This window comes from Eulemur rufifrons, chromosome 27 (genome assembly GCF_041146395.1).
Source record: "Eulemur rufifrons isolate Redbay chromosome 27, OSU_ERuf_1, whole genome shotgun sequence".
Lineage (NCBI taxonomy): Eukaryota > Metazoa > Chordata > Mammalia > Primates > Lemuridae > Eulemur > Eulemur rufifrons.
This window is the reverse complement of record NC_091009.1, coordinates 15505407-15529927: the sequence shown is the minus strand read 5'-3', so window position 1 is coordinate 15529927 and position 24521 is coordinate 15505407. Positions and strand designations below refer to the sequence as shown.

Genomic DNA, 24521 nt, shown 5'->3' with positions numbered 1-24521 from the left:
TATTATTAAAGATCAATGTCTCCCCCACACTTCACAGTACAGGCTCTGAGTTTCTTAAGGGCACAGAGTGGATATTGTGATGCACCCTCACCCCATTCCCGTGAAACTCCTACCCTAACCTCTTTCCTTCCATCTCCCCTTCCACAGGCGTCAGCCCTGCATCACAGCGCAAGGCTGTTCCTGCCTTCTCTGGCTCCCTCTCCCAGGAAGTCTCTTGCACATCTACTCCCATCCTAGTATTTACTTCTTAGCAAGCCCTAACATGTTATTATCAGGAATTGCTTTGCACTACCTTATTTGTACAAACAGAAGTTTGTTTATGCATTCAGAATATTGATTTGTTGGTTGACAATATGAAGCCTAACCACCTATACATTTGGGGTATTGAAATACTTTGCTTATATTTAAATGTGACTTTGAAAAACAAATACTTACACTGTCCCATTAAGATATAATATTCTTGTTAACATTACAAAAAACCAACCAAACAAAAAAATCTATGCTATATATATATATCCTTAGGAGAACTTGTTTTATGTAACTAGGGCTTTTTCTTTTTCTCTTTCTTTCTTTTTTTTTCCCCCTCCCTTTTCTTTGCAGGATAACATAAAGTAGTCATTACAACCACAAGCTCCCAGACAACTTGAAATCAAACCACAGCTCTGTCGCTCACCAGCTCTATGGCCTTCGACAAATTCCTTAAGCTCTTTGAACCTCTGTTTCTGATCTGTAAAATGGAATGATGCTTCCTCATCTGTAATATATAAATTATTTAAAAATAGGACTCACCAATGGGATTACTTTGTGAATTAAATGTTAAAATAGCTAAGCTAGAATGACCCAGGCAGAATAAGCACTGAATACAGTACTTATAATTATTAGCTCTTATCTCTGGTACTGTATTATAGTACATTTAAAAGCACTTTGCAAACTAGAAAGCCCTTTGGAAAATTTACTTTTTCTAAATGAAATAATAAGCATCAGCCATCGCCTTTTATGGAAAATTGAGGTTGAATCACATCAGCAATAGAAAGTGGAGGACTTGTCTATTGGCTCTGTTGTTGGTTTATTAACATAGTGGAAGATCTCAGAGACTAGACTCTTGATATTCCCGCAAATAGAGACATTTTGGTTAAAATAATTATTCTCCAAAAAAAAAAAAAAAAATGACAGAAAAGCTCCTGTGTTGATAGTGTCAACGGGAAAAAAAAAAGCCAAACTCTGTAAAATAATTTTAAAGAGATTTACTCTGAGCCAAATTTGAGGACCATGACCCGGAGCCACGCCCAAGAAGCCTTGAGCAAGTGGACTCGATATGGTTGGGTTACAGTTTGATTTTACACATTTCAGGGAGACCGGGGTTACAGGTAAAGTCCTAAATTAATATGTGGGAGGCATACATTGGTTTGGCTGGGAAAGGTGGACCATCTCGAAGAGGGGGCTTAAAGATTCTTTGGCTTGCAATTGATTAAAGACAGGAAACTTTGTCTAAAGGTGGGCCATCTCCAAGGTGGGTTTAAAGATTCTTTGGCTTGTAATTGGTTAAAGACATGAAGTTTGGGGCTGGGCGCAGTGGCTCACGCCTGTAATCCTAGCACTCTGGGAGGCCAGGGCGGGTGGATTGCTCGAGGTCAGGAGTTCAAGACCAGCCTGAGCAAGAGCGAGACCCCGTCTCTACTAAAAATAGAAAGAAATTATATGGACAACTAAAATATATATATACAAAAAATTAGCCGGGCATGGTGGCACATGCCTGTAGTCCCAGCTACTCGGGAGGCTGAGGCAGTAGGATCGCTTAAGCCCAGGAGTTTGAGGTTGCTGTGAGCTAGACTGATGCCATGGCACTCACTCTAGCCCGGGCGACAGAGTGAGACTCTGTCTCAAAAAAAAAAAAAAAAAAAAAAAAGACATGAAGCTTTGTCTAAAGCCTTGGAATGTTTTAACATAGTTGCTGTTTATCAGAGATAAGCCATCGGCATATATTTGTTGTGTAAATTGAGGACTTGTAGGTTTGTCTTGCATACCCTTAGGCTTGTTAATGGGTTACCAAGGACGTCCTCAAGAAGGGAGGGGGCATGATAAGGCATGTCTGACCTCCTTCCTCCTGGCAGGCAATTTAGTTTTAGGATATTCCTTTGGCCACCAGGGGGTCCATTTAGTCAGCAGGTCGGGGGGTGGTAAGCCTTAAAATTTTATTTTAGTTCACAATAGCTAATCCACTTTAAAATCCGCTCATCTCTCTAACACTAGAGCCTGCAGGGCTGGGTAGCAGCGACGGCACGAAGAGAGCCGAATCAGGGTTCTCAACACGCCTCTGAAGCCGCAGCCCAAACCTCACAACCCAGGACCACGAGACACCCGGCACTGCAGGGCCCTGGGCAAGAGAAGAAAAGCTAAGACGGAGAAGAGCCCAGCAGCGTCAGCAAGCGAAAAGGACGGCTATGCAGAAAAGGCGGCGAGAGAGGTTTGGACACGGGTGGCGCGGGTAAGCCGCGCGCTTCCTGGCACCAGCTGCAAGTTCGGATGCTCCAACCCTCGGAGAGCCGGGGCGGTGCGCCCACTCCGTGCAGGTATCACCCGGGAGGAGTAAACTCCAGGTATGCAAACGTCTTGGAGTTTCGGCCCGGAGGCGCTGCGCACGCCCTGGGTGGAAGGGCCGAACTACAATCCCCAGGCTCCCCGGGCGCGGCGGCACGTGGTCCTGGGCCCGGCGACCGCGGCGATAGAGAGCGCCCGGGAGTGGCCGAGCGGAGCTGCGGCACCGTGCGGAGCGGCGGCCCGGGTGAGCGGACCGACCGACGCTGACAGCCAGACCACCTGGGCATCGGGCAGAGGGGCGCAGGGGCCTTTCCTCGGGGTGGGTGAGATGGTGACGACCCGGAGGTAACGGGGGAGGTAGATACGCTGGGAAATGGAGGTGTGAATGTGACACCTCCCGGCCTGGGGCAAGTGTCCGGACAGACGGTGTCAGAGGGACCCACTCCCGTGGATTCTTTACCAACCGCATAGCCGCCGAGGCTCCAAAGACCCTGTTCTCAAAATGATCGGAGTTAAAACCATTGAGTGGAAGGGAGCTTAATGATTAAATCTAACACACAACCCTTAATTTTAACCGAAATTGGTTGTAATTCCTGCTTTTTTGTTTTGTTTTTGTGTCTCTATTTCTATTTCCTCTTCTCCAAGTAGTTCTCTCCCAAGTCATTCTCCTTGCCCAAGGCTACATTCTCTCCCTGCTTTTCCCTCTTCTTTTGCTTCCCTCTGCTCATCTCCAACTTTTAAACTTTGCCCTTTTAAAAATAATTGGATTTAGCTAGCTTTAATTCTTTGCACACATTGTTCTTTTTTTTGAGACAGAGTCTCTCTCTGTTGCCCGCTAGAGTGAGTGCCGTGGCGTCAGCCTAGCTCACAGCAACCTCAAACTCCTGAGCTCAAGCGATCCTCCTGTCTCAGCCTCCCGAGTAGCTGGGACTACAGGCATGCACCACCATGCCCGGCTAACTTTTTCTATATATATTTTTAGCTGTCCATATAATTTCTTTCTATTTTTAGTAGAGATGGTGTCCCGCTCTTGCTCAGGCTGGTCTTGAACTCCTGACCTTGAGCGATCCACCCACCACCTTGCCCGGCCGCACACATTGTTCTTAACTGTGGATGGAGGTGTAAGATTTCAAAAGTAATACCCCCTCCCCAGTGTTTAAGTAATAACATTCTAAATTCACATTAAAGCCTTAGGCTGGAGAGCATCGTTTTAACCATTTGCTTTTGATACAAGCTGTAAAGAATTTCAAAACCATAACATTCCCAAGTTTATTTAAAACTCGAATTTTAAAAACATTGATCATTCTCTGTTAAAGTTGTTGAGATCATTTATCCCAGGTCTTCCTAGAGGAGTTTCACAGTTCACAAAGCCAGCAAACTTTGCTGTTTATTTAGTGTATTGCCCTTTTATGAAAACCAAGTGTTTGGGGCAATCAATCTGAGGGTTTAAGAAATTATTTTCAGTTTGGGGAATCAGAGAATTCCCTGGATTTGAAAATGAGTTTTAAAAGTTGCCTAGGGCTGGGAGCGGTGGCTCACGCCTGTAATCCTAGCACTCTGGGAGGTGAGGCGGGAGGATCGCTCAAGGTCAGGAGTTCAAGACCATCCTGAGCAAGAGTGAGACCCCCGTCTCTACTAAAAATAGAAAGAAATTAGCTGGACAACTAAAAATATATATAGAAAAAATTAGCTGGGCATGGTGGCACATGCCTGTAGTCCCAGCTACTTGGGAGGCTGAGGCAGGAGGATCGCTTGAGCCCAGGGTTTGAGATTGCTGTGAGCTAGGCTGATGCCACAGCACTCTAGCCCGGGCAACAGAGCCAGACTCTGTCTCAAAAAAGAAAAAAAAAAAGGTTGCCTAGGCTGAGGGAACAAAGCAGCCAGTGAATGGTGGGCAGGAGCAATAGGAACAGTTAGTTCAACTGGGCAAGTGCACTACAGGCATGAAGATTTGAATAGAGACCCAGGCCAGAGAGTTGGGTATTTAAGTGGTAATTAATTTGATTTCTTTCCATCAAAGACACAGATAAAACTGCTACTCTGAGCCTCTGACCATATGCTACAAATATCAACGTTACTGCCCAAAGTATGAAATAAGTGCAGCCAAAAGCACAAAAAAATGGGAGTCTATTTAGCCTGAACAGCCTAGTACTGTTTGATTTAGGAGACTTTTAATGCTGACTCAAGCACTCAGGACTTATCAGTTGAACCTTCTTGGGCCCCGTGGACTTGGGGTCGTGCCCACTGGTCTAGATAAGAGGCAAGTTGTAAGAAGGGCAGTAAGGGGGAAAGGAAGGCTTGCCCGGGGAAGAAGATAACAGAATTGAAATGACTTCACCCCTGAATAGACATGAGTAGTAAGGGTTGGGGAGGAAGTATCAGTAGAGTGGCGATGACTGGGAAAATGATGCTGGTGCGGGAGTTATACTCTGACCGTCCTATACCCATCAGACAAGACTTCATGCAGGGCACTGAATGTGTACTATGTGCCTGGCACTGCTGTTAATTATTTTACATGAATTCATCTAATTCTCTCAACAACCCTATGAAATACGATTACTATTATCCTCATTTACAGAAAGGGAACCTGAAGCACAGAGAGGTCAAGTAATAGGCCTAAGGTCACCCAGCTGGTAAGCAGTGGATCTAGGATGCAGACCCGTGAGGCCTGACTCCAGAGCTGGTCCTCTCACCCCTCTACAGTAAGGAACAGAAGAGGACATCATTTAGAGCAGCTGTCTCCAACCTTTTTGGCAGCAGGGACCAGTTTCATGGAAGACAATTTTTCCACAGATGGGGGTGGGGGCGGGGTAGGCTGGTGGTGATGAGAGCAATGGGGACCGGCTGTGTAGATGAAGCTTTGACCGCAGATTTAGAGGATGAGATGGCAGGTTCCCTTGGGGTATCTTGAGTGGACATATTTGTAGGAGTGCCAGGTGAAGATATATAGCAGGCATAGCATCCATCTCATCTGATGCTCAGACATTCCTCTGGGGAGACAGGGCCTATGTTATTGGCCTTCAGGGCTCAGAGGCTAAGTAACCTGCCCATTGTAATGAAGGTGGTCGTAGGAAGTCCAAGGATTAGAGCTACCTGTTATGATTTCTCATCTTGTGTTTTCCCCATGGGCCAGGTGATTACATTCCTCTTTCTAAACTTTTAGTCTCATATTTGAACTAGGAAAAATCAGAGAAATCGTAGTGTGCTATAGCTCTAGTAAGGCTCCCCTTTACTGCCCTTCAATACAGAGCAAAGCCATGGGTAGGATTTGGGCTTGATTTCAGGAGCAAGTCCTGCTTGAAACGTATCTTTTTGCAAGGGGAGGTGTCAGGTTGGCTTTCCACAAAAGCAATAAGTATTTCTCAAGGGCTCATCTGAGCCAGGCCTCTTGGGGGACACAGAAAGAGTAGAAGATGATATGGTTTTTGTACTTCAGAAATTTATTCTCCTGTTTGGAGAGATGAGATTAACAGTTATAAGACAAGAGCAAACAAAATGAGATAGCTCATGATTAAGTACTACCTCACGTGGGTCAAATTTAAGCATAGTGGGCATTGAGTTTTAGATGTGCCAGCGATGTCAGAACTATAACATAACCCCTCTTGTTGATCACCTATAGACATCGTCGTATTTGCTAGTAAGCCCACTGTCTTTTGTAGAATTGCCATCTAATACTATCTGATTATATTTTATTTTCTTCTTCAACTGTTAGACATTGAATTTGTGGCTTTGAAATGCATATGTGGCTTTTTATGTCTTACAGTCCCCAAAATAATAATGCTTCTATACCTAGCAAGTGTCAGCTGGGAGTTGAGCCAGGCGGTCTGCCTGTGAAACCCGGGCTGTTAACCAGTCTGCTCTGTTGCCTCTTGTTGCCTATGTTGGGTCTTCTACACACTGATTATGGATAGGTGCACTCTCTGCCAGGTAGGAAGGGAGCCTCTGGCCCCAAATCAGTGGTTTGAGTTGACTCTTTGAGCAGTGAGCTTCCTGTCTGGGGAAGTCACCATCCAGCCACAGTCTGAACATCTCATTCAATCTCCCACATTCTTCACTTTCCAACTGAACACCAGGCATCAATCAGAGGGCTCAATGCAGGGAAGGCAAAGGCTAATGAAACACTCCTTCCGGGAGCCTGCTCTAGTGGGGAAGTGAGAGGTGAATATGCAGTTTACGTGGTTAACTAGAGCCAGGAAAACTGGGCAAAACTGGGAAAAATTAGGATATGAGAGGATAGTTAGGTAAATCTGAAGATAGTTACGTAAATCACAGTGAAACTGTAAAAACTTTAAGTGCTGGTTTTCGGTGCGATTTTAACTTAAAAGAATGAAGCTATGGAAAGAGAACAGAATATTCTTTTTTTATAACCATATTATAATTTCAGTAAAAGTACAGTTGATTCTTGAATAACATGGGTTTGAACTGCATGGGTCCACTTAACGTGATTTTTTTCCAACCAAATTATTCATCTGGGCATGAATCTGGCCGATGCTTGTAATGCCAGGGGGATTGCTTGAGGCTAGTAGCTCGAGACCAGCCTGAGCAACATAGCAAGACCCCTATCTCTAAAAAGAAAAAAAAAAAAAAAACTGAAAAAAAATAGCAAGCTGTAGTGGCACATGCCTGTAGTTCCAGCTATCTGAAGGCTGAAGCCAGAGGATCCCTAAACCCAGGAATTTGAGGCTGCAGTGAGCTATGATCATGCCACTGCATTCCAGCCTGGGCAACAGAGCGAGACCCCCCTCTCTAAAAAAGAAAATGCAGTATTTGTGGGGTGCAAACCCCCCACGTGGGAGGGGGCCACTGTGAGACTTGAGTATATGTAGATTTTTGGTATATGTGGGGGTGGGGCGGTAAGTGGTGGGGTGGCAGAGTGACCTGGAACCAGTCCCCTGCCTTCACTGAGGGATGACTGTATTTCTTTTTATATTTGACTTACCTGAGTTAGGTTCAAGCTCTGACTTGAGTCTGCTGTTGTTCCCGCTACCCTTTGAGGTTTCAGATTGCCTCCATCATGTATATAATAAAACGAGAGTCCTTCTATGTAGTATTTTGCCCCGTCTACCCTCTCCTGTCTTAAAGTTTTCTCCCCCATAGAATTAAGCTCTGAAATTTTATCTTCTTTTACTTGCTCTCTGTGTTTGTGTACTTGTAATCACATTTTACAGTTCTAAAACTAGAAATGGACTTTGCCTAGGAGTTTTATCATTAATCGACATTCCTTAAAGAAAGAGAGAAATGATGTTGTATGTTTTCCAGACTTTCCGGCAGCTCAATGGCTTCCCCAAAGAAGAAACTTCAGGGTCTTGTTGCTGCAACCATCACGCCGATGACTGAGAATGGGTAACTATCGTTTGGGGCCACGAAGGGAACTGTTCTCATTCAACAGAAAAGGACAGGTGGTCTCTGTAGTGACAGTCACTTAAGACTCTGCACCTCTGGGGTACTGTTGCCAAATGGCAGCTTCTGTCAGTCATCCTTCTGAACTGTCTCTGACCCCCCCAAGTCAGAGCAGGGACTATGTCTCTGACCCCCAAGTCCGAGAAGCACTATGTCGCAGAGCAGAAGGGGAGGAGGTGAGAAATGGCAGCTTGCTTTTCTCCCCGTGTCTGTAGCTCCACAAAGCGAATTCACCACAGCCCTGGCTTTCCCAGATGTGGCCCGTAGAAGTGGATGAGGAGAATTTCATTTTAGCACGATCTGATACTGAGCATTGTCCTGGTCCCTCTCAGGATCCTGTCCCTAGACGTCTGCATGATTCCCCCCCACCCCCAGGCTGTTCATGGAAAGCGGGAGGGTATCTGCAAGGTGGACCCCTTAGTCACATTTATAGCCTCGTTTCAGTGTTGATTATGTGTTGGGTGCTGGGAAGTAACAACAGATGATTGTTGAATACTTGTTACCCAGGCAAGTATTTTGACTTCAGGTGAATACTCTGGCAGCCCTTCTGCTGGCCCCCTCAGATCATGGCCATGTGCCGTAGGTGGCCGCGCCCTGTGCACAACCCCTCCTTGAATGCCGCCACTAACAGAAAGGGGACGCAGCCGCCTCCGGGAGCTAGATGTTGACCTGTCAGAGGAGTCAGACTGCCGAAACAGAACGCTGGCTTCTTGGAGCATCTCCTTTCTTCCTCTGTAAAATATAATAATAATCCTTCCTACATCATGAATTATAGGTATTAAATGAGCTAATCCATACAACAGTGCTTAGCACAGGGTCAGTATGCACTGAGATCAGTAAGTTTGACCTGCTATTATGGCATAAGACAGGGGTAAATGGAAGATGAGGCATTTAAGATACCTTTTAAAAGGGCCTCTCTTTTTTTGTTTTTTGGTCATCTGTTGCTGAATTTGTAAACCTACCCTACCCCTTTAAAGTAGATGAAATTTCTTATGACTGCTAGTATTCTCATTCGGAGTTGCCCATATCACAAGTCTCCCTTAGATCATTGGAGTCCAAGACAAACAGTTCCTAAGATTCATGAAAAATCACATCCTCACTAGGCCTCAGTAAGACTTGCTGAGATGGCATTTAGATTACTGAGCTGGTTAAAAACATTTTTTTTTTCTGTTACGTCTGCCCTTCCACAAGTTCTAAGAAAGGCTGAAATCAGCTGTTTCTCAACGCATCAGTCACTTGTGGGAGAGATAAAACAGGAGACATGTGATTGCATGAGTAGGCAGGATTTACTTCCTGTTACAGAGTGAGAGCCTGTCCCTGAGCACAAAAACACTACATGTGCCCCATGCTACTTTAACCTTAGCCTGGAAGTGGCTTCTTAAACTCTTATTTGTTCCCCTAGGACCCACTGAGGGTGTCAGTGTGTTCTTCCTCCCTATTCTTTTGTTTTCCTGGAATGCCAGGCCCCATGCATTGGAGATAACTAGACTGAATCTGCTTTTCTGGATCTTCTTCCATTTTCCAAATACATCTGGCCCCACTGCCTCCATTTCAGTATTTTCTCTTTTTTCGTCAATTCCCTTTTCTCTTCTAGGACCCTCACTTTCCTGAGGTGTGAAATCAAAATAAGAATGCGTTCTTTGTAGAGGCCTTGTAAGAATTAGATTAGATTAGATTCAATGGTGTATGTCCGCATATAGCTCTTAGCAGGTATGTGAGCTATGTTAGCTGCCTTTTCTCCCACCACCTGCTCCATCAAACATTCCTGCAGGTGCAAAGCAGTTTTGGAAACCCACCAAGAGCAGGTAGGCATTAACGTATTTACCCACAAGGGAATCTGTACTTCTGGCATGTTTCTAAGAGATGAGAGGAAGGAAGGGACACATGGCATCTAATACCAGGAAATACTGCCATGTGACCTGCCATTTCCTAACCTGGCTTGTACAGTATACCACAGCCACCATAATTCGGAGTGGTTGAACAAGGCCTATTCCCTTGTATCCTTTTTTCTTCTTAACTCCAATGAATACTCATGATTCAGCTCTCTGAATATAAGTTGATGTCCTGGAGTGGGGAAGTTGCCAGAAAGAACATGGTTGAATGGATCTTAGTTAAAGTATCTGGGTCCTTGACCCCCAGCTTTGCTACCAACTAGCTGTCTCACCCTGGGGAGGTCTTCTCACCTTTGAGAGTGCTCTTTCATAATCTGTAAAGAAAGAGAGTTCAACCACGTTATCTCTAAGACCCATTCCAACTCTAAATAAGAATGTATAAAGTACCTGTAACTCTAGTCCATCTTCCACACTGTAGCCCAGCGACAACCCTAACCCTAACCCTAAGTAATAAATCTGACCATGCCACTCTCCTCTTTAGGAACCTCTGTTGACTCCCTCTTGTCCAAGCCCTGCTACTCATTGCATGGTCCATGGATCAGTTGCTCCAATGTCACATGGGAACTTGATAGAAATGCAGAATCTCAGGCCCTACCATATACCACTGAAACAGCCTGCATTTCAACAGTGTATCCCCAGATGATTCTTTAGCACATTAAAGTCTGACATGAACTGATCTGAAGATGAACGCCCAGATTCCCTGGGAGGGCAGAGGAAGCCCTTCGCAATCTGCCTTTCCTGCTTCACTTCTGTCCTCCCAAACACTTCATACCCTTTCTTCCCGCTGTGCCTCCACACATTGTTTCCTCTGCCCTTTTCTGCCACCACCCTCTTCTTTCTTATTCAACTTGAACACTTCTGTTCATCCATCAAAACCATCCTCTGGTAATTCTTCCCCTTTTCCCATTAAAAAAAAAAACTTAGAGGGTCCTTCCTGTGTGATCTCACAGCAGCCTTTTTGCATTGCGTCAAAATTATTTGTTGATAAGGTAATATTACAATAACATTTTGTTACTTGCCTACCTCTTCCAGCAGGCTTCGAGCTGCTTAGCTTTATTCAACAGGTCTTTGTTGAATGCCAGACAATATACAAGGATTAGCACGTATCTTATTTATCTTTGCATCTTCAGCATCTAGCATGGTTGTGGTAAATTTTATTTCATAAGCGAGTTTACTATCAGGCATGACTGGTGCTGATGGGCAAGGAAAAGGAGGAAAGGGAGCTTACACTAAGTGCTGTCTGTCATCATGCTGGGCATTTACATCTATGTTCCAGCTTAATCTTGACCGCAGCTCCTTGAGAGAGCTATTACAGCTACGTTTGCAGTTGAAGAAACTAAGATCCTAAAGGCAAGCACACATGCCCTAAGCCACGTAGCTAGAAAGGGAGATCTTTATCTACCCATCCCTGACCTTCTGGTACATTAAAATTAAAGACTTTTGTTTCCCTTAGTTGTTGCAAGAAGTCGCTTTTTCCTTTAGGCAAGTGCAGTCGTTAGAATAGAAAGTCCACTTCAGATTGGCCAAAAAGTCAAGAAAAACAGGTTTTTCCTCCCCTCAAATGTGCTTGGCTTTACCATGGAAATCTTTACAACAGCCTCTAGTAAAAAACAAAGTTGTTACTCCAGTGAGAAAGGGCCTGGCCTGCTGGATTCGGAGTGGCATAAATTACTGTCTTTTTAACAGTGTCTGAGAGTCTACCCAGACTCCCAGGACAGAACATTTTCCACCTGGGACAGGGCAGGCAGTTGAGTCCCTGCCTGCTTGTCTGCTGAAGGAGTTTTGAAGTAACCAAGTGGTTATTTTGTCAAAAGCACATATAACTTGTATCTGATTTTGAATGCTGAGAGTTGTTTAAGAGGCAAAAGAACGTGGAAAGTCAGATTTTCTGACATGTATAGCACATGATGCCAGTTATGAAAAGAGCCTGTCCCGGGGATTCTGTGTTCTCAAGTAAAGTGAAAATCTTTCACGATGTGTCATGCACCTGGAGAGGGAACAGACAGCAATAGGGATCTCTGTCTCTGAAAAGCCACTTTGGAAAAATTCTATTATCCTTAGACCCTAAGAGAAGAGTAGTGGAGTCTACATGAAGTTTCCCAATTCACCCACTCTGGACCTCAACTTGTGATTAAAAAATAATATGAGTTTCCTCCTATGATATAGTTTGGATAAACTAAATGTCTAAGAAAGAATAGAAGATTAGATAAATTCATGATGTTCTAATCTATGAATGGAAAATTATGTAGACAGTATAGTAATAGAATATCTAAAAATGGGAAAATGTTTAATTCAGAATGCTAAATTAAAAAATATAAAACTATGTATAATATGGCTATATAGGTAAGAAAAATAATATACTGTGTATTCAGAAATAGAAAAATATCAAACTGTAAGAGGAATCATTGCCAAAGAGATCCTGGGTGGGTTTTGTTTTCTTTTTTATTGTGTGTACTTTCTAAAATAAACATATAGCTTCTGTAATAGAAAAAAAAATTAAGTAATTTTAGTTTTTAAAAAATCAAGGGGCGTGGTGGTACATGCCTGTAGTCCCAGCTACTTAAGAGGTTGAGGCGGGAGGATCACTTGAGAACAGCCTGGGCAACATAGCAAGACCCTATCTCTAAGAAAAAAAAAAATCATAGACCCAAGGCAAATAATCTGAACCCAGGGAATTGAAATTAAAACATTAAACAGGGGTTAAGTATGAGAATGACTGTAGTAAGCGTGGAATTTGGTTCTGGGCCATTCTCCCCTGAGGTGGCCCAGTGGTTAGGTGTGTTCTGGGGGCTGACAGAGGAAGAGAAGATGCCTGACTTGTGTCACCTCTCATTTCTGTGAGCACTGAGTTCCAAACACCCAGGAGGTGGGGAGAACAATCCAGTTTCATTGTTCCCATTCTCTCTAGTGACTTCCTCATAATTGCTAATGGCCTCCAGCGATGAAAATGGACCTAGGTACCAGGAGAAGGTAGAGTAGGGTGGGAAACCAGGGAAGGGAGCAAAGTCCCCAAAGAGAATTATTATCAGGTTGCCACCTAACCCTGCCATTTTGGGCCTCTCTGTAACAAATACAATAGCAGCTCTGGATGCTTCCACCGGGCCACTCGTGCCTGGAGCTGCCTAGCATCTCGGTCCAGGGCTGTGAAGTCAGGCGGGGATCTGAAATGCCTGGGGAGCATCTGGGCCTCTACAAGGGGCCACTGCTCTTTCTAGCTATGCAGAAATGTAGCCCTGCTGTGGTCACATATTCTGGCTTTTCAAATAAGGTGGTTTTTTTTTTTTTTTTTTTAACAAGAAAAGAAAATTTGATATTGTGAAAGTCAAACAAATACATTTAGAGGTTGCCCCTTTTTAACCTTTGATCTCCCTAAGGATATTTGGTAGTTCCAAGACGCCTTAAGTCCAAGGACATTTTCTGGTTGACTCTGCCACTGCCCCCTAGTTTCTACAATTATTGTCATTCCTGTAGGTTGGGGGCATTTTATAAGCAGCAGCAAACTGCTTTCTCCTTTCTTACAGGGATGGATAATGCATCACCCCCAACCTGAGTGAGACTGTCAAATGGGCAGCTTGTGCCCAGCAAGGCTTGAGGGAGTGTGACAGGGGACGGGGTGAGTGTAGGCGGAAGCCCCACCCACTGAGGCCATGGAACAGTGTGAAGTTCACTGAGGAAAGGAGGAGCCTCCAGTGTCACATAGCGGCCTAGATCTGCCTAAGCGTGCAGCCACCTTTCTAGAAAGAAGAGGATACCAGAATAGGGCCAAATAGCACATCTCAAAAATGTCAGCAGGAAGGAGGGGCCTAAGGTCTTGTCCTATTTGTTCTTCAGATCCAGCTCCTTGACATCTCCTTTCCAGCCTCCCTAACTGTAATTTATCAGTCCCTCTTCTAAACTCCCATATACTTAACTTTTGACTCAGTCATAGCCTTCATTATATTTTCCTCCTTATTTTCATTATATACATTATTTCCTTTACTCGATTAACGTAATAGTGAAGGCCGGGCACAATGGCTCACACCTGTAATCCTAGCACTGTGGGAGGCCGAGGCAGGAGGATTGCTTGAGCTCAGGAGTTCGAGACCAGCCTGAGCAAAAGTGAGACCCGTCTCTACTAAAAATATTAATAGAAAAATCAACTGGGTGTGGTGGTGCGCGCCTGTAGCCCCAGCTACTTGCAAGGCTGAGGCAGGAGGATCGCTTGAGCCTGTAGTTTAAGGTTGCTGTGAGCGACGATGACACCATTGCACTCTAGCCTGGTGACAGAGTGAGACTGTCTCCAAAAAAAAAAAAAGTTATGGCAAAATTTCAAAACATCATGCAAGTGTGGTGCTAAGCTGTTTGTAAAGGCAGAGATTGTGATGATTTTGTCATGGTCAGTTCCCACATCACCACTTCTTCTTCCAGCCTTTGTCGAGCACTTGCGGTGTGCCCGGCACAGACTAGGGCAGGAAGGGGCAGTGTTAGGACATGGGGTTTGCTCCCCTTGGAGCCGCATAACTGCATTAAAGCACACATTTTCTCAGTGGCAGGCTCAGGCCCACTAGCTGTCTTTTCTGTGAGCACTGTTGCGGGCAGTGATCGCCTGTGCATTCTTTGTGTTTAGTATCTTTCCCTTTAATCTCAGAGTCAGCTGTTTTCTGTTCTATCTCTTCTTGTTCCTAGTCCTTTTGACAAAGGCCCTTTGATGTTTTTGTTTCCTAGATGCATCAGATTCTTTTGTTTTATTTTTGTTGTTTGAGAAATACAGTATGTAAAGAGGAAAAGAATGTTAATAAGGCTGAAATTAAATTAGGATTCTCCGGACCCACTGGACCCACTGAAGGAAGTGCTAATGGCAGCCAACCAGTACTTTGTGTTCTTGGCAGTGGGTTCTGCAACATTTAACCCAGACTGGCGGCACAGTTTTCCTTTAGAGTTCACTCTCCGTCACCCATCCTCCCCATCGGCATTTTGACTGAGGACAGGTTGCTTAATGCAATTTGTGTGTGAGTCAGTTTCTGGATTTTAAAATCATGATGATTTTAAGAGCCCTTAACCTTAACCATCAGATGCTTACAAGGTCAGGGTGCCTCAAGCTGCAGAATGCATGCAGATTACGGAGGGGGGATCTTGTTAAAATGCAGATTCTGGCTGGGTAGAGCTGTGTGGGGCCTGGGGTTCTGTACCTCTAATAAAGTCCCCCACAGGCTACTGTTTTGCCTTTAAGAGGTAAAGTGACACAAAGTTCCTTTCCAACTGTTAATCTTCCCCAATGTAAAACTAGCAAATACAGATGGATTTGAGGCTTAAGCCTTCATTTGTTGTCACAGATATTAAGTGCTAGAATTCTTAAATTATTAAGACTGAATTTTCCTATCTTGTAAGCCTAAGAAACAACTGTTTCTCAGCAAGTGGAAAACATTAAGTTCTCAGTTAACCATGCCCCCATCAATCTTCCCCAAAACAGGCAAAATATAATTAGATAACTACTTTTAAAATATTATTTGTGATTGAGGTTTAAAAGTAAAGCCTCTGTTGATAAATAATGGTGTTTTGCTCATTTAAGTGAGGCACATGTGGCTGAGTAATCATTAAATTCAGGAAAACAAAAACAACCCAGGCATTATTCGGAACAAGCTAAGCATTTCACAAACTAAGTAGGTTTTCAATAACTACTAATGAGAGAGCAGTTTATACACCTGGGGATTAGCTGAAGAATCTTTAAGAAAGACTAAATATGCCTTCTTTCTGATTTTTCCTGTGTCTTTTAGAGAAATCAACTTTTCAGTAATTGGTCAGTATGTGGATTATCTTGTGAAAGAACAGGGAGTGAAGAACGTTTTTGGTAAGTCACCTTTGGGCTTTTTCTGCATGTCTCTAGCTCAGTCCTTAGAATGTAGGTCTCACCTGGTTACTAGCCAAGAGGTCAGAGTCATTGTGTCACAGGTTATGATGAAACCTGGCTAAGCTAAGTAAAATTTGTGAATTTTTAGACTCACCAGTATTAGACCTATAAAGCACCTCAAGAGATTATCACATTTGAGAATATGCCCACAGATAAGGTATTGTCTTTACCTCCATGTAGAGATGAAAATCTATAACTCAGATATACTCTAGGTTGCCACAGGCCATTCAGCCAAGAAGTGCTAAAGTAACAACCAAACCCTCTTAAGTAAGGACTAAACCCTCTTCTCTGTCTTAACAATGGGTTCTGTTCTGGCCAGTCATGGTGGCTCAGGCCTGTAATCCTAAACTTTGGGAGGCTGAAGCAGGGGGATCTCTTGAGGCCACTTCAAGACCAGCCCGAGCAATATAGTGAGACCCCATCTCTACAAAAAAGAGAATAGCTGGGTGTGGTGGCCTACACCTGTAGTCCCAGTTACGGTAGGAGTCTGAGGCAGGAGGACCACTTGAGCCTGTGGGTTTGAGTTTGCATTGAGCTACAGTGACACCACTGCACTCTTAGCCTGGGCAACAGAGCAAGACCTTGTCTCAAAAAAAAAAAAAAAAGAATGGGCTTTATTCTGTCTTTGCCTGACCTTTCAAAGCTTTCAAATTGTGAATGGATGAAAGACCCTAATGCAGCACACAATGGATTCACAGGACTAGCAGTTATCCCCATTTATTTCAAGCTTATCATGTTCAAGGTATCCAGACCTGAATGGATACCTTGAACATGATAAGCCTGACAGCTATACTTAATCTGCAGTTAAGCTGACTGTTCTGAGGACATATGACATGTTGGCTCTGAGCTGCTGCTCTACCTACAGGAGCCCTGCAGTGCTGGAAGTACCATGGTCATAATCAGAGCACGTTAAAACGCATGTGAAAAGGTGTCCTGGGCTGCATGTCCAAACCAAGACCTGCTGGCAGAACCACTCGGTGTCCTTCTACAGCTCCGAGCCATAGTGGGAAGGCAAACTCTTACTCCTTCAAGGGCTACAGGTCCCCCCTGGGTATAGGGAGGAAGAGGGAACCATCCCCACAACTGGAGCATACTTGAAGTCTCTCAAGCCCCCAGAGGAGTGATAGAAACACTCCTTCCCACTCCCCCTTGCCGCCTCCAACCCAGGGCTCCGTGCTTGGAGACAGGAAGTGCTGCCATATGCATGAGGCTCAGTAATGTCTCCTGCTGCCATTGGCATATTGCTGTGATCCATTAAGAGACGATTGTAATAGAAGAGAAAGAGGAAAGAGGACGTGCTTTGGAATCACACAGCTCTGGATTCAAACTTAAACTATTTAGTGTTTCAGGCCTCATGTTATCATCTGTAAATGAGAATAATAATTTCTACTTTTCTGGGTTATTGTTAGAATAAATGAGTATCTGAGAGTGCCTGGTGTAAGAAATATTCATATCCTTTGTGCTCATTTGTGAAATGTCATTAAAAACACAAGCACTACCATCATGTCCAACTGTGGATGGAGGTAGTTTGAGATCCGTGTGTACAAAAGCGCTCACACTGTGTAACTCCCACTTACGGCTCCTTGACATTCCAGTACTAGACGCTGTTGATTTTCCTGCCATCCACGCCCAGATAGAGAACTGGGTGGTGTGTTTGGAGATTGGCTCAAAAAGTGGGCAGTTCTCTTTGTCTCCATTCAAAATATTTGCTATCTGTCCCCGAAGGCAAGGACAGATCTTAATTACAAGCCACAACTAACTTTCCTATTGCTTTTGACAAGGTGAAGGTGCAAAAAAGATAGTGTGAACTGCAAATGGAAACATGGCATTTTCCCCTCCCCATTCCATCCTCTGATATTTCCGTGTCCCTTCCTCTTGAGCAGGGGTTTCTGGCCCTGCACTTCCAGACTTGGAGGAGCAGAAGGTACTAGTTTGTCCCACTGACTGACTCTTTGTTTGGAACAGTGAATGGCACAACTGGAGAAGGCCTGTCCCTGAGCATCTCAGAGCGTCGCCGGGTCGCCGAGGAGTGGGTGACAAAAGGGAGGAACAAGTGAGTGGACGCATCAGGATAAAAACACCCATTGGCAAGAGCTGTATTGAGTGAGCCTCTTCCCCAGGTGACACGGCCTCCCTGCCTGTGGTCAGAGGCAGGGCTCGAGGCCAGCAGGTGGGCCGATGAGCAGAGCCCCGAGGATCCTGGCTTCCCAGTGGGGAGCGCCCTTCTCGTCTGTGTGGAAGGGCAGCCAGACTGCAAGGCACACCTGGCTCCCAGAGGGTCCATCAGAAACTACCTCTTACCCCTCTTCAAGGCCAGTCCCCTCAGGGTTAGCTGTCCTCAGTCTGGAGGATAAGAGAGAGGGTGAGGGCACTGACTCTGCTGGGCTGCTGGCTCCTCCACTGGGCACTCACACCCCTTCTCAGGGTGAGTCCCTGATCTCGGGGTCAGCTGCTGGCTCTCCTTACAGGTCTTCTCTGTGCGTGTGACTCAACGTGCTCTTTTACGGTGCTTCCCTTTGTGCCATTGGGGGACTGTCTCTATCCCCTAAACTTCCACACAGTGATATATTTTTGTTGTAACATCTAGCTCATGCCATGGTAAAACAGAACGGCATCATTTCCATAAACACATCCAATTAACCAAGTTTTATTTACTGTCTATGACGTTGTTATGAGTTACGTGCTGTGCTAGGCTCCGGGCAGGGCCTGTGCCCTCAGGTGGCTTACCATCCAATGGGGATGTCAGATTGCGAAAACTAACACTCTGCCCCTTCTGATGAATGTATAAACAAGAAGGGAGTGATTGATGTTGCCTTAAGTGGAGGCAAAAGATTAGAGGTAAGTTTCAGGTGAGCCCGGAGCAGAAGTTGTCAGTGTGAAGCCCGTGGCCTCCTTGGGAATCCTGAAATAGCTTCCAAGCAAGTCAAGGACTCTGAAATTATGCGCCAAGTTTGAGTGCCTATCCACATAAGCATTTTCTGGTGATCCATCAGCATTCAGCTCATTTTGTCAGCTCCACGGTCCAAAAAGATTAAAGATCATGGGCAGGGTGAGAATAGAGGAAGGCTAAGGATAAACAGTAGGAAGAGCACCAGAAATGATGAGTGACAGGGAAGTGGGCAGGGACAGAAGGCCCTCAAAGGGCAGGAGGGAGGTCAGGGCTGCATCCTGTCAGCCAGGGAAGAGAATGATTTCAGAGGGCGTCAGTGTAGGACGGCAGGCAGTGCAGAGGGACTATGGCGCCAGGATGCCTGAGTTTGGGTCCCCGTCTTCCTCCTATCAGCTCTGGGAATGCAGGCACGTCACCTAACCTCTCTGTGCTTCATTTGTAAAACAGGAATAATAATAGTACCTATCTTACAGGGTTGTGGTGAGAATTAGAACAGTGCTTGGAACATAATATTAAGTGCTATATAAGAATTTGTTGTAACTATTTGTAGTAGCTGCTGTGTTCATTTTAACATTTTTTATAATAATTATTAGATGCCGTGAAAGTCAGTAGGTGAAAGACTGGGAGGGCCACTTGGCTTGACGCATAGGAAGTCACCAATGGCCTCAGAGAGAGCAGGCCCAGTGGGGTTGTGGCAGAGAAGCCAGACTGCAGTGAGCTGTGGAATGCAGCAGACACGAGGAATTGGGGTCTGTGAATGCAGCTTCTTCTCACAAAAAGTTTTCTGGTGAAGGGAAGGGGAGATGGAATAGTAGGTTAAGGAGGAAGAGATAAGACTGAAAGGAGGGTAGTTTCTTTCTCTTACAGTGGGGAAGTCTTGAGCATGTTTCTATGCTGAAAGGACACTGCCCTAGGGGAAGAGATTAAAGATACAGAAAAAAGTGGCCCTTTGATGGAAGGTCTCAGAGGGGGGTTAGAAATGCAGATGCTCCTTGATTTACTATGGGGTTACCTCCCTATGAACCCATCGTAAATCAATTTGACTGACGGCATTTCCACCTTACCATGGGTTTAATCGGGACATAATCCCATCATAAATCGGGGGCTGTACCGAATGCCTGTCACTTTTGCACCATTGTAAAGTCAAACCATCATAATTCAGGGTCTGTCTGTATGCCCCAAAGCAGACAGAGTAGCTTCATAAGACAGCAATGAAGCTGAGAGGAAAGTCATAGATGGTGATATAGCTAAGCACACAGGTGGAGAGGAGAAACGTAAGGGAGTCTGTGTGTGAAATCTTTATCTTTGGTATCTGGGAATCTAGGACATCTACCCAGAACAAGGAGTTGGGTGGAATTTACAGCTGGACAGGAATATTCAAGATTAGGAATAGCCACTGCAGATAATGGGAAAGGGAAATGAATCGTGATGGCCAGAAGGCTTATTGGAGCCACTTCCTGAACTGGGAACTTTGTATTAAAGCCTAACAGGGATAGCAGGTGCCTAGCTTCCCAGGGGGAGGGGAGGAGCCAATGGATGATTGGTCTCACCTGAGCCAGGAGAAAGGCATTGTGAAAAGCTTAAGGAGGTCATGCAATGAAACAGCTGGTGAAAGTAAAACAGGTGGGTTGGGCTTCCTTTCTCCATTCGGAAGTCTTCTGTTATCCTTTAAAAATACAAACTTGATCATGTCACTTCCCAGCTAGGTCCCATTTTACTGTAGCAAGCCAAGAATCACTGAAGGACTCATGTGGCATCTCCATCTCATGAGGACACTGTATGTGCCATTCAGAGTCCCTCAGAAGACTCACTGGGGCGACTGGAGTCACAGCTGAGCTGTATTAATCCTACCTGGTAAGACCAGCCCAACTGTGGCCTCGCCCCAGAGAGGCACATGGAGCACCTCCCAGAGATGAACATGGGGTCCCAGACTGAACATCGTTTTTGACCAAATTCTGAGGACTTCAGAGACAGGAACTAGCTTTTTATAGCGAATTTGTTTCTCATATGACTAGTTCCTGGTTGTACACTTTGAGGAACCTCTTTGTTTTTTATCTCTAACCAAAAATATCTCAGTATTATACCTATCTTCATGCACATGACAATACGAAATACAGCATCTAAAACAATGCTTAATCAAAATAAATATTCAAGTATTGATTAACCAGTTACTGCTTTTAAATTCTACTGCTTGGCTGGGCATGGTGGCTCATGCCTTTAAGTCCAGCCCTTTGGGAGGCTGAGGCAGGAGGGTTGCTTGAGTTCCAGACCAGCCTGAGCAATATAGTGAGACCTTGTCTCTGGGAAAAAAAATTTGAAAAATTAGCTGGGCATGGTAGTGCACGCCTGTTGTTGCAGCTACTTGGAAGGCTGAGCCAGGTGCATGGTTTGAGCCCAGGAGTTTGAGGCTGCAGTAAGCTATGATCATACCACTGTATTCCAGCCTGGGTGACAGAACAAGACCCTGTCTAAATAAATAAATAAGAAAGTAAGTAAGTAAGTAAAATTCTACTGCTTTGTTGAACCTTAAATTCTAGTCCCTGGAAATATATTTTTAAATCCCTAATGATTCCTATCTTTGCTGTTGTCCATATTTTATATCTTCCTAAGGCTCTATCCTTTAAGTTTAACAGTGAAAACTGCTTGTATTTATTAAGCATTTACTGTGTGTCACATACTGTGCTGTGTTTCACATGTATGAACTCATGTGATCCTTACATCAGCCCTATGAGCAGGTACTATTATTATCGGAATTGTCCTAAGAAACTGCGGCATATAGAGGCTAAGGGCCTTCCTGAGAGGTTCACAGCTAGTCAGTAACAGAGTCGTGATTCGTGCTCGGGACTGTTGGACTCTAGCATGTAAATTCTTAACCTCTACATCGCACCACCTCCCAATCAGATTTTTTTTCCAGACTGGAAAAAATGGGCTGGATTCACCATTGGTATCCTGATTTTTTTTAATTTACATTTGATCCAAATCAACAAGATTTAGCCAGTGCCAGATATATGCAAGGCACTGTTTACAAATATATGCAATATCATTTATTTACAAAAACCATATGTAAGGTCTGACACATAAAGTATTGATTCTCAACATTATTAAACCAAATCACTTATGTCCATTAGAATTGGCTTTCAAGTTATATGTCTTTCATCATAGCCTAAAGGTGTTTTTAAGACTAATTTCTACAGACCTCAGTGTACTCACTTGTAAGATAATGGGCTTGGACTAAATTATCCCTGGGATCCTCTGCCTCTAACTTCATGAGAGATGAATTTTATTTCTGTGCATATTCAACAGTTTTTCGCATATATTTCTACTGCTGCTGGCAGTTTGAAAACTCCATGATACTATATAAACATACCATCTTCCCACTGGCTCTAAACTAAGTCATTGCAGGAATGGCTGAATTCCTACAGTAAGGAAGAAATGGAATACAATTATAACTTTGTCTTTAAAGACCTTCTGTGGGGTTGAATCTTCTCTGCTGTGGAATCAGAATCATCGTGGGCGCTTTCAAATCACAACTAACCTCTCGGTACCATGACTAGACTTTGATACTGGTGGCGTATGTTAAAAAGATCCCCATAAACCCTTTAATTAGATTAATTTTAAGTAGATCACTCTAGAATTTAATAATCTTGAGACTGAGATTAAAAAGGCATCAGCTAACTGCTAAAACCAGCACAAACCAGGATAGTGCAGCCCTTCTGTGTTCCTCCAAACTTCAAGTAATGCAGCAGTGTTTTCCCTTTTGCAGGCTGGATCAGGTGGTAATTCACGTAGGAGCACTGAGCTTGAAGGAGTCACAAGAGCTGGTATGTATGCAGCTCTGTCTGGGAGAGACCACTCAAGAGACCTCCATTTTTAGGCTAAAGTTAAGATCAGTACCGTGTTTGCTATGTGGTGGACGCTGTGCCTGAAAGAATACGGTGTGGAACCTCAGGGACTCACTGTCTAGAAGCAGGCACTGAGTCTCAGAGAAAGAGCTGCAGCCCAGGGTGATGACTACTGTAGGACAGGAGACGAGGTTTCCTCCAAGGGTGGGTATAGACTTAGCTAAGTTTGCAGGTAAGGAGAAACTTGCAGAACTTGATCCAACTTCAGTTTTCTCTGGGAAGTAGAAGGCAGGGCCATCTGCTGGACACAAAGGAGATAAAAGAGTAAAAGGCTTGAAGAGTAGTAAATGTTGCTCATTGCTGCCTTGGAGAAAGGCAGAGAGAGCTGAAACACAAAAGGTTGCCCAGTGGTGCTGAAATCTAACTAAAGTTGTAAGTCATAAATTTGTCATGCCACCATTCAACACAGTTGTGGAATTTTTTTTTTCTAGGTACACTCTTCAGCCAGAACATGTGAACAAGAATGCAGGCAAATTGGATTGTTCTAGCTTTAGGGATTAGCAGGTTAGGTGATATAAAAGCAAGGGAGGAAGGAGTTAAAGTTGCTGACAGAAAAGCAGATGATGCATTAATTTTGAGGCCTGGGTGAATTGGTTAAGAAAAGAAAGCATGAAGATGTTTAGAATTGTTCATCAGAAGGTCTAAACCTGGACTGCTACAAATTAACCATGTTTCCAGAATTTAGATTCTAACTTCAAAGATTAAAATGAATTAATCTAGCCCAATATCATCTTGATGGTTTTGTTTCATGATTTTTCCTATTATTTGGATTTTGAAATGGGATGTATAATATATACTTACAAAATTGCAATTCAGTGCTTTTAGGCAAGCCACAAGGGAACACATATTACCACACATCATAAACCTGGAATCAGAACTTGAGACTTGATTTATTCTTCTTTTGCTTGATTTCCTCTTCTTACAAAAGGTCTTTCAACTAAGGTAGCATGGTGTGGGAAATATTTTCTCTTTTTCTTCTCTTTTCAATTGCTTTCTTTTCCAACGTGTAATGTAAATTTCAAAATAATGTCATGTCACTACATGAAAGGCTGTGTTCATTGGGCTGAACACTAGAATAGTATAGAGGTAATCTTGGAATAGAGATAATCTTCTGGTAAAAGGATGATCTTATCCTTATCCTTAATAGGGATAGTGTTGCCAAGGAGACAATAACCTTGGTCTCTGAGTAGCCATTGCTCTCCCTTGGATGATGCTTTAATGGACACTGCTATCAGCTCTCTCTTGGGTGCTTCCTTTTTCCTGACTTTCAGCTAAGGTTACCCTTTTACTCTTTTTTTAAACAGGGACTAAACAAATGATCCAACTATATGACATTCTGATTCTGTGTTAATGAAATTATACTCAGTATCTTGATTGGTCTTTAGGCTATATCCAAATACTCTCTTTTTAACTGTCCTAGTTTACTTCTGCAGAAAGTTAATCACCTCTGTAAATACAAATATTTTAAGTTAAAGTCTCAGAAGGAAGCCCTTTTCCACTTTTAGGTAGTGGGGCATGTTCTGAAACAATCAACAAGCATCTATGGAGTCCCTGCTATGTGCCCCGCACCATGATTGACCTGGACTCGAGGGAACAAGATCTGACCCCTACCCTCAGGGAACTCACACTCTAGTTGGAGGACAGTCACCGTACATGACTGTCTTACAGCGTGGTAGGGTTAGGAACTCTACTTGAGATAGACAGAATTATAAGGGTCCAATGAGAGGAAACATTAATCTTTTTCTGGAGGAATTTGAGAAAATGGAAGAACCCTGGTACAAAGTACCTTCTGTGATGTATATAATTTTTTTCTTTTCAACCTTTCTCAACTGCATACAATCTGTAATAGAAATTTTAAAATATGGCTATCATGTCATTGGACAGAAAAGACAGTGTCATCCAGTAGGCCAAATAGCAGAAGAGAAATTACATCAGCAGGATCTCTATGAACAGTTACCACTTGTCAGAATGAACTGCTTGTCTCCTTAGCAAGGTTTTTTGTACTGACAAAA

General features: G+C 43.9%; 1 protein-coding gene across 2 annotated transcripts in view; it reads left to right on the top strand.

Moving 5' to 3' along the window:
- Positions 1-2760: 2760 nt before the first annotated feature.
- Positions 2761-24521, top strand: part of NPL (N-acetylneuraminate pyruvate lyase) — a 34213-nt gene continuing 12452 nt past the window's right edge. The window contains exons 1-5 of one of the 2 annotated variants that reach the window (XM_069459313.1): positions 2761-2782; positions 7798-7881; positions 15584-15657; positions 17683-17770; positions 22371-22428. In XM_069459313.1, the coding sequence (XP_069315414.1) occupies positions 7814-7881; positions 15584-15657; positions 17683-17770; positions 22371-22428 (288 nt within the window). In that variant the 5' untranslated portion in view covers positions 2761-2782; positions 7798-7813. Of the gene's footprint in view, positions 2858-7797; positions 7882-15583; positions 15658-17682; positions 17771-22370; positions 22429-24521 lie in introns of both variants that reach the window. The other variant, XM_069459312.1, reaches the window with a different exon arrangement.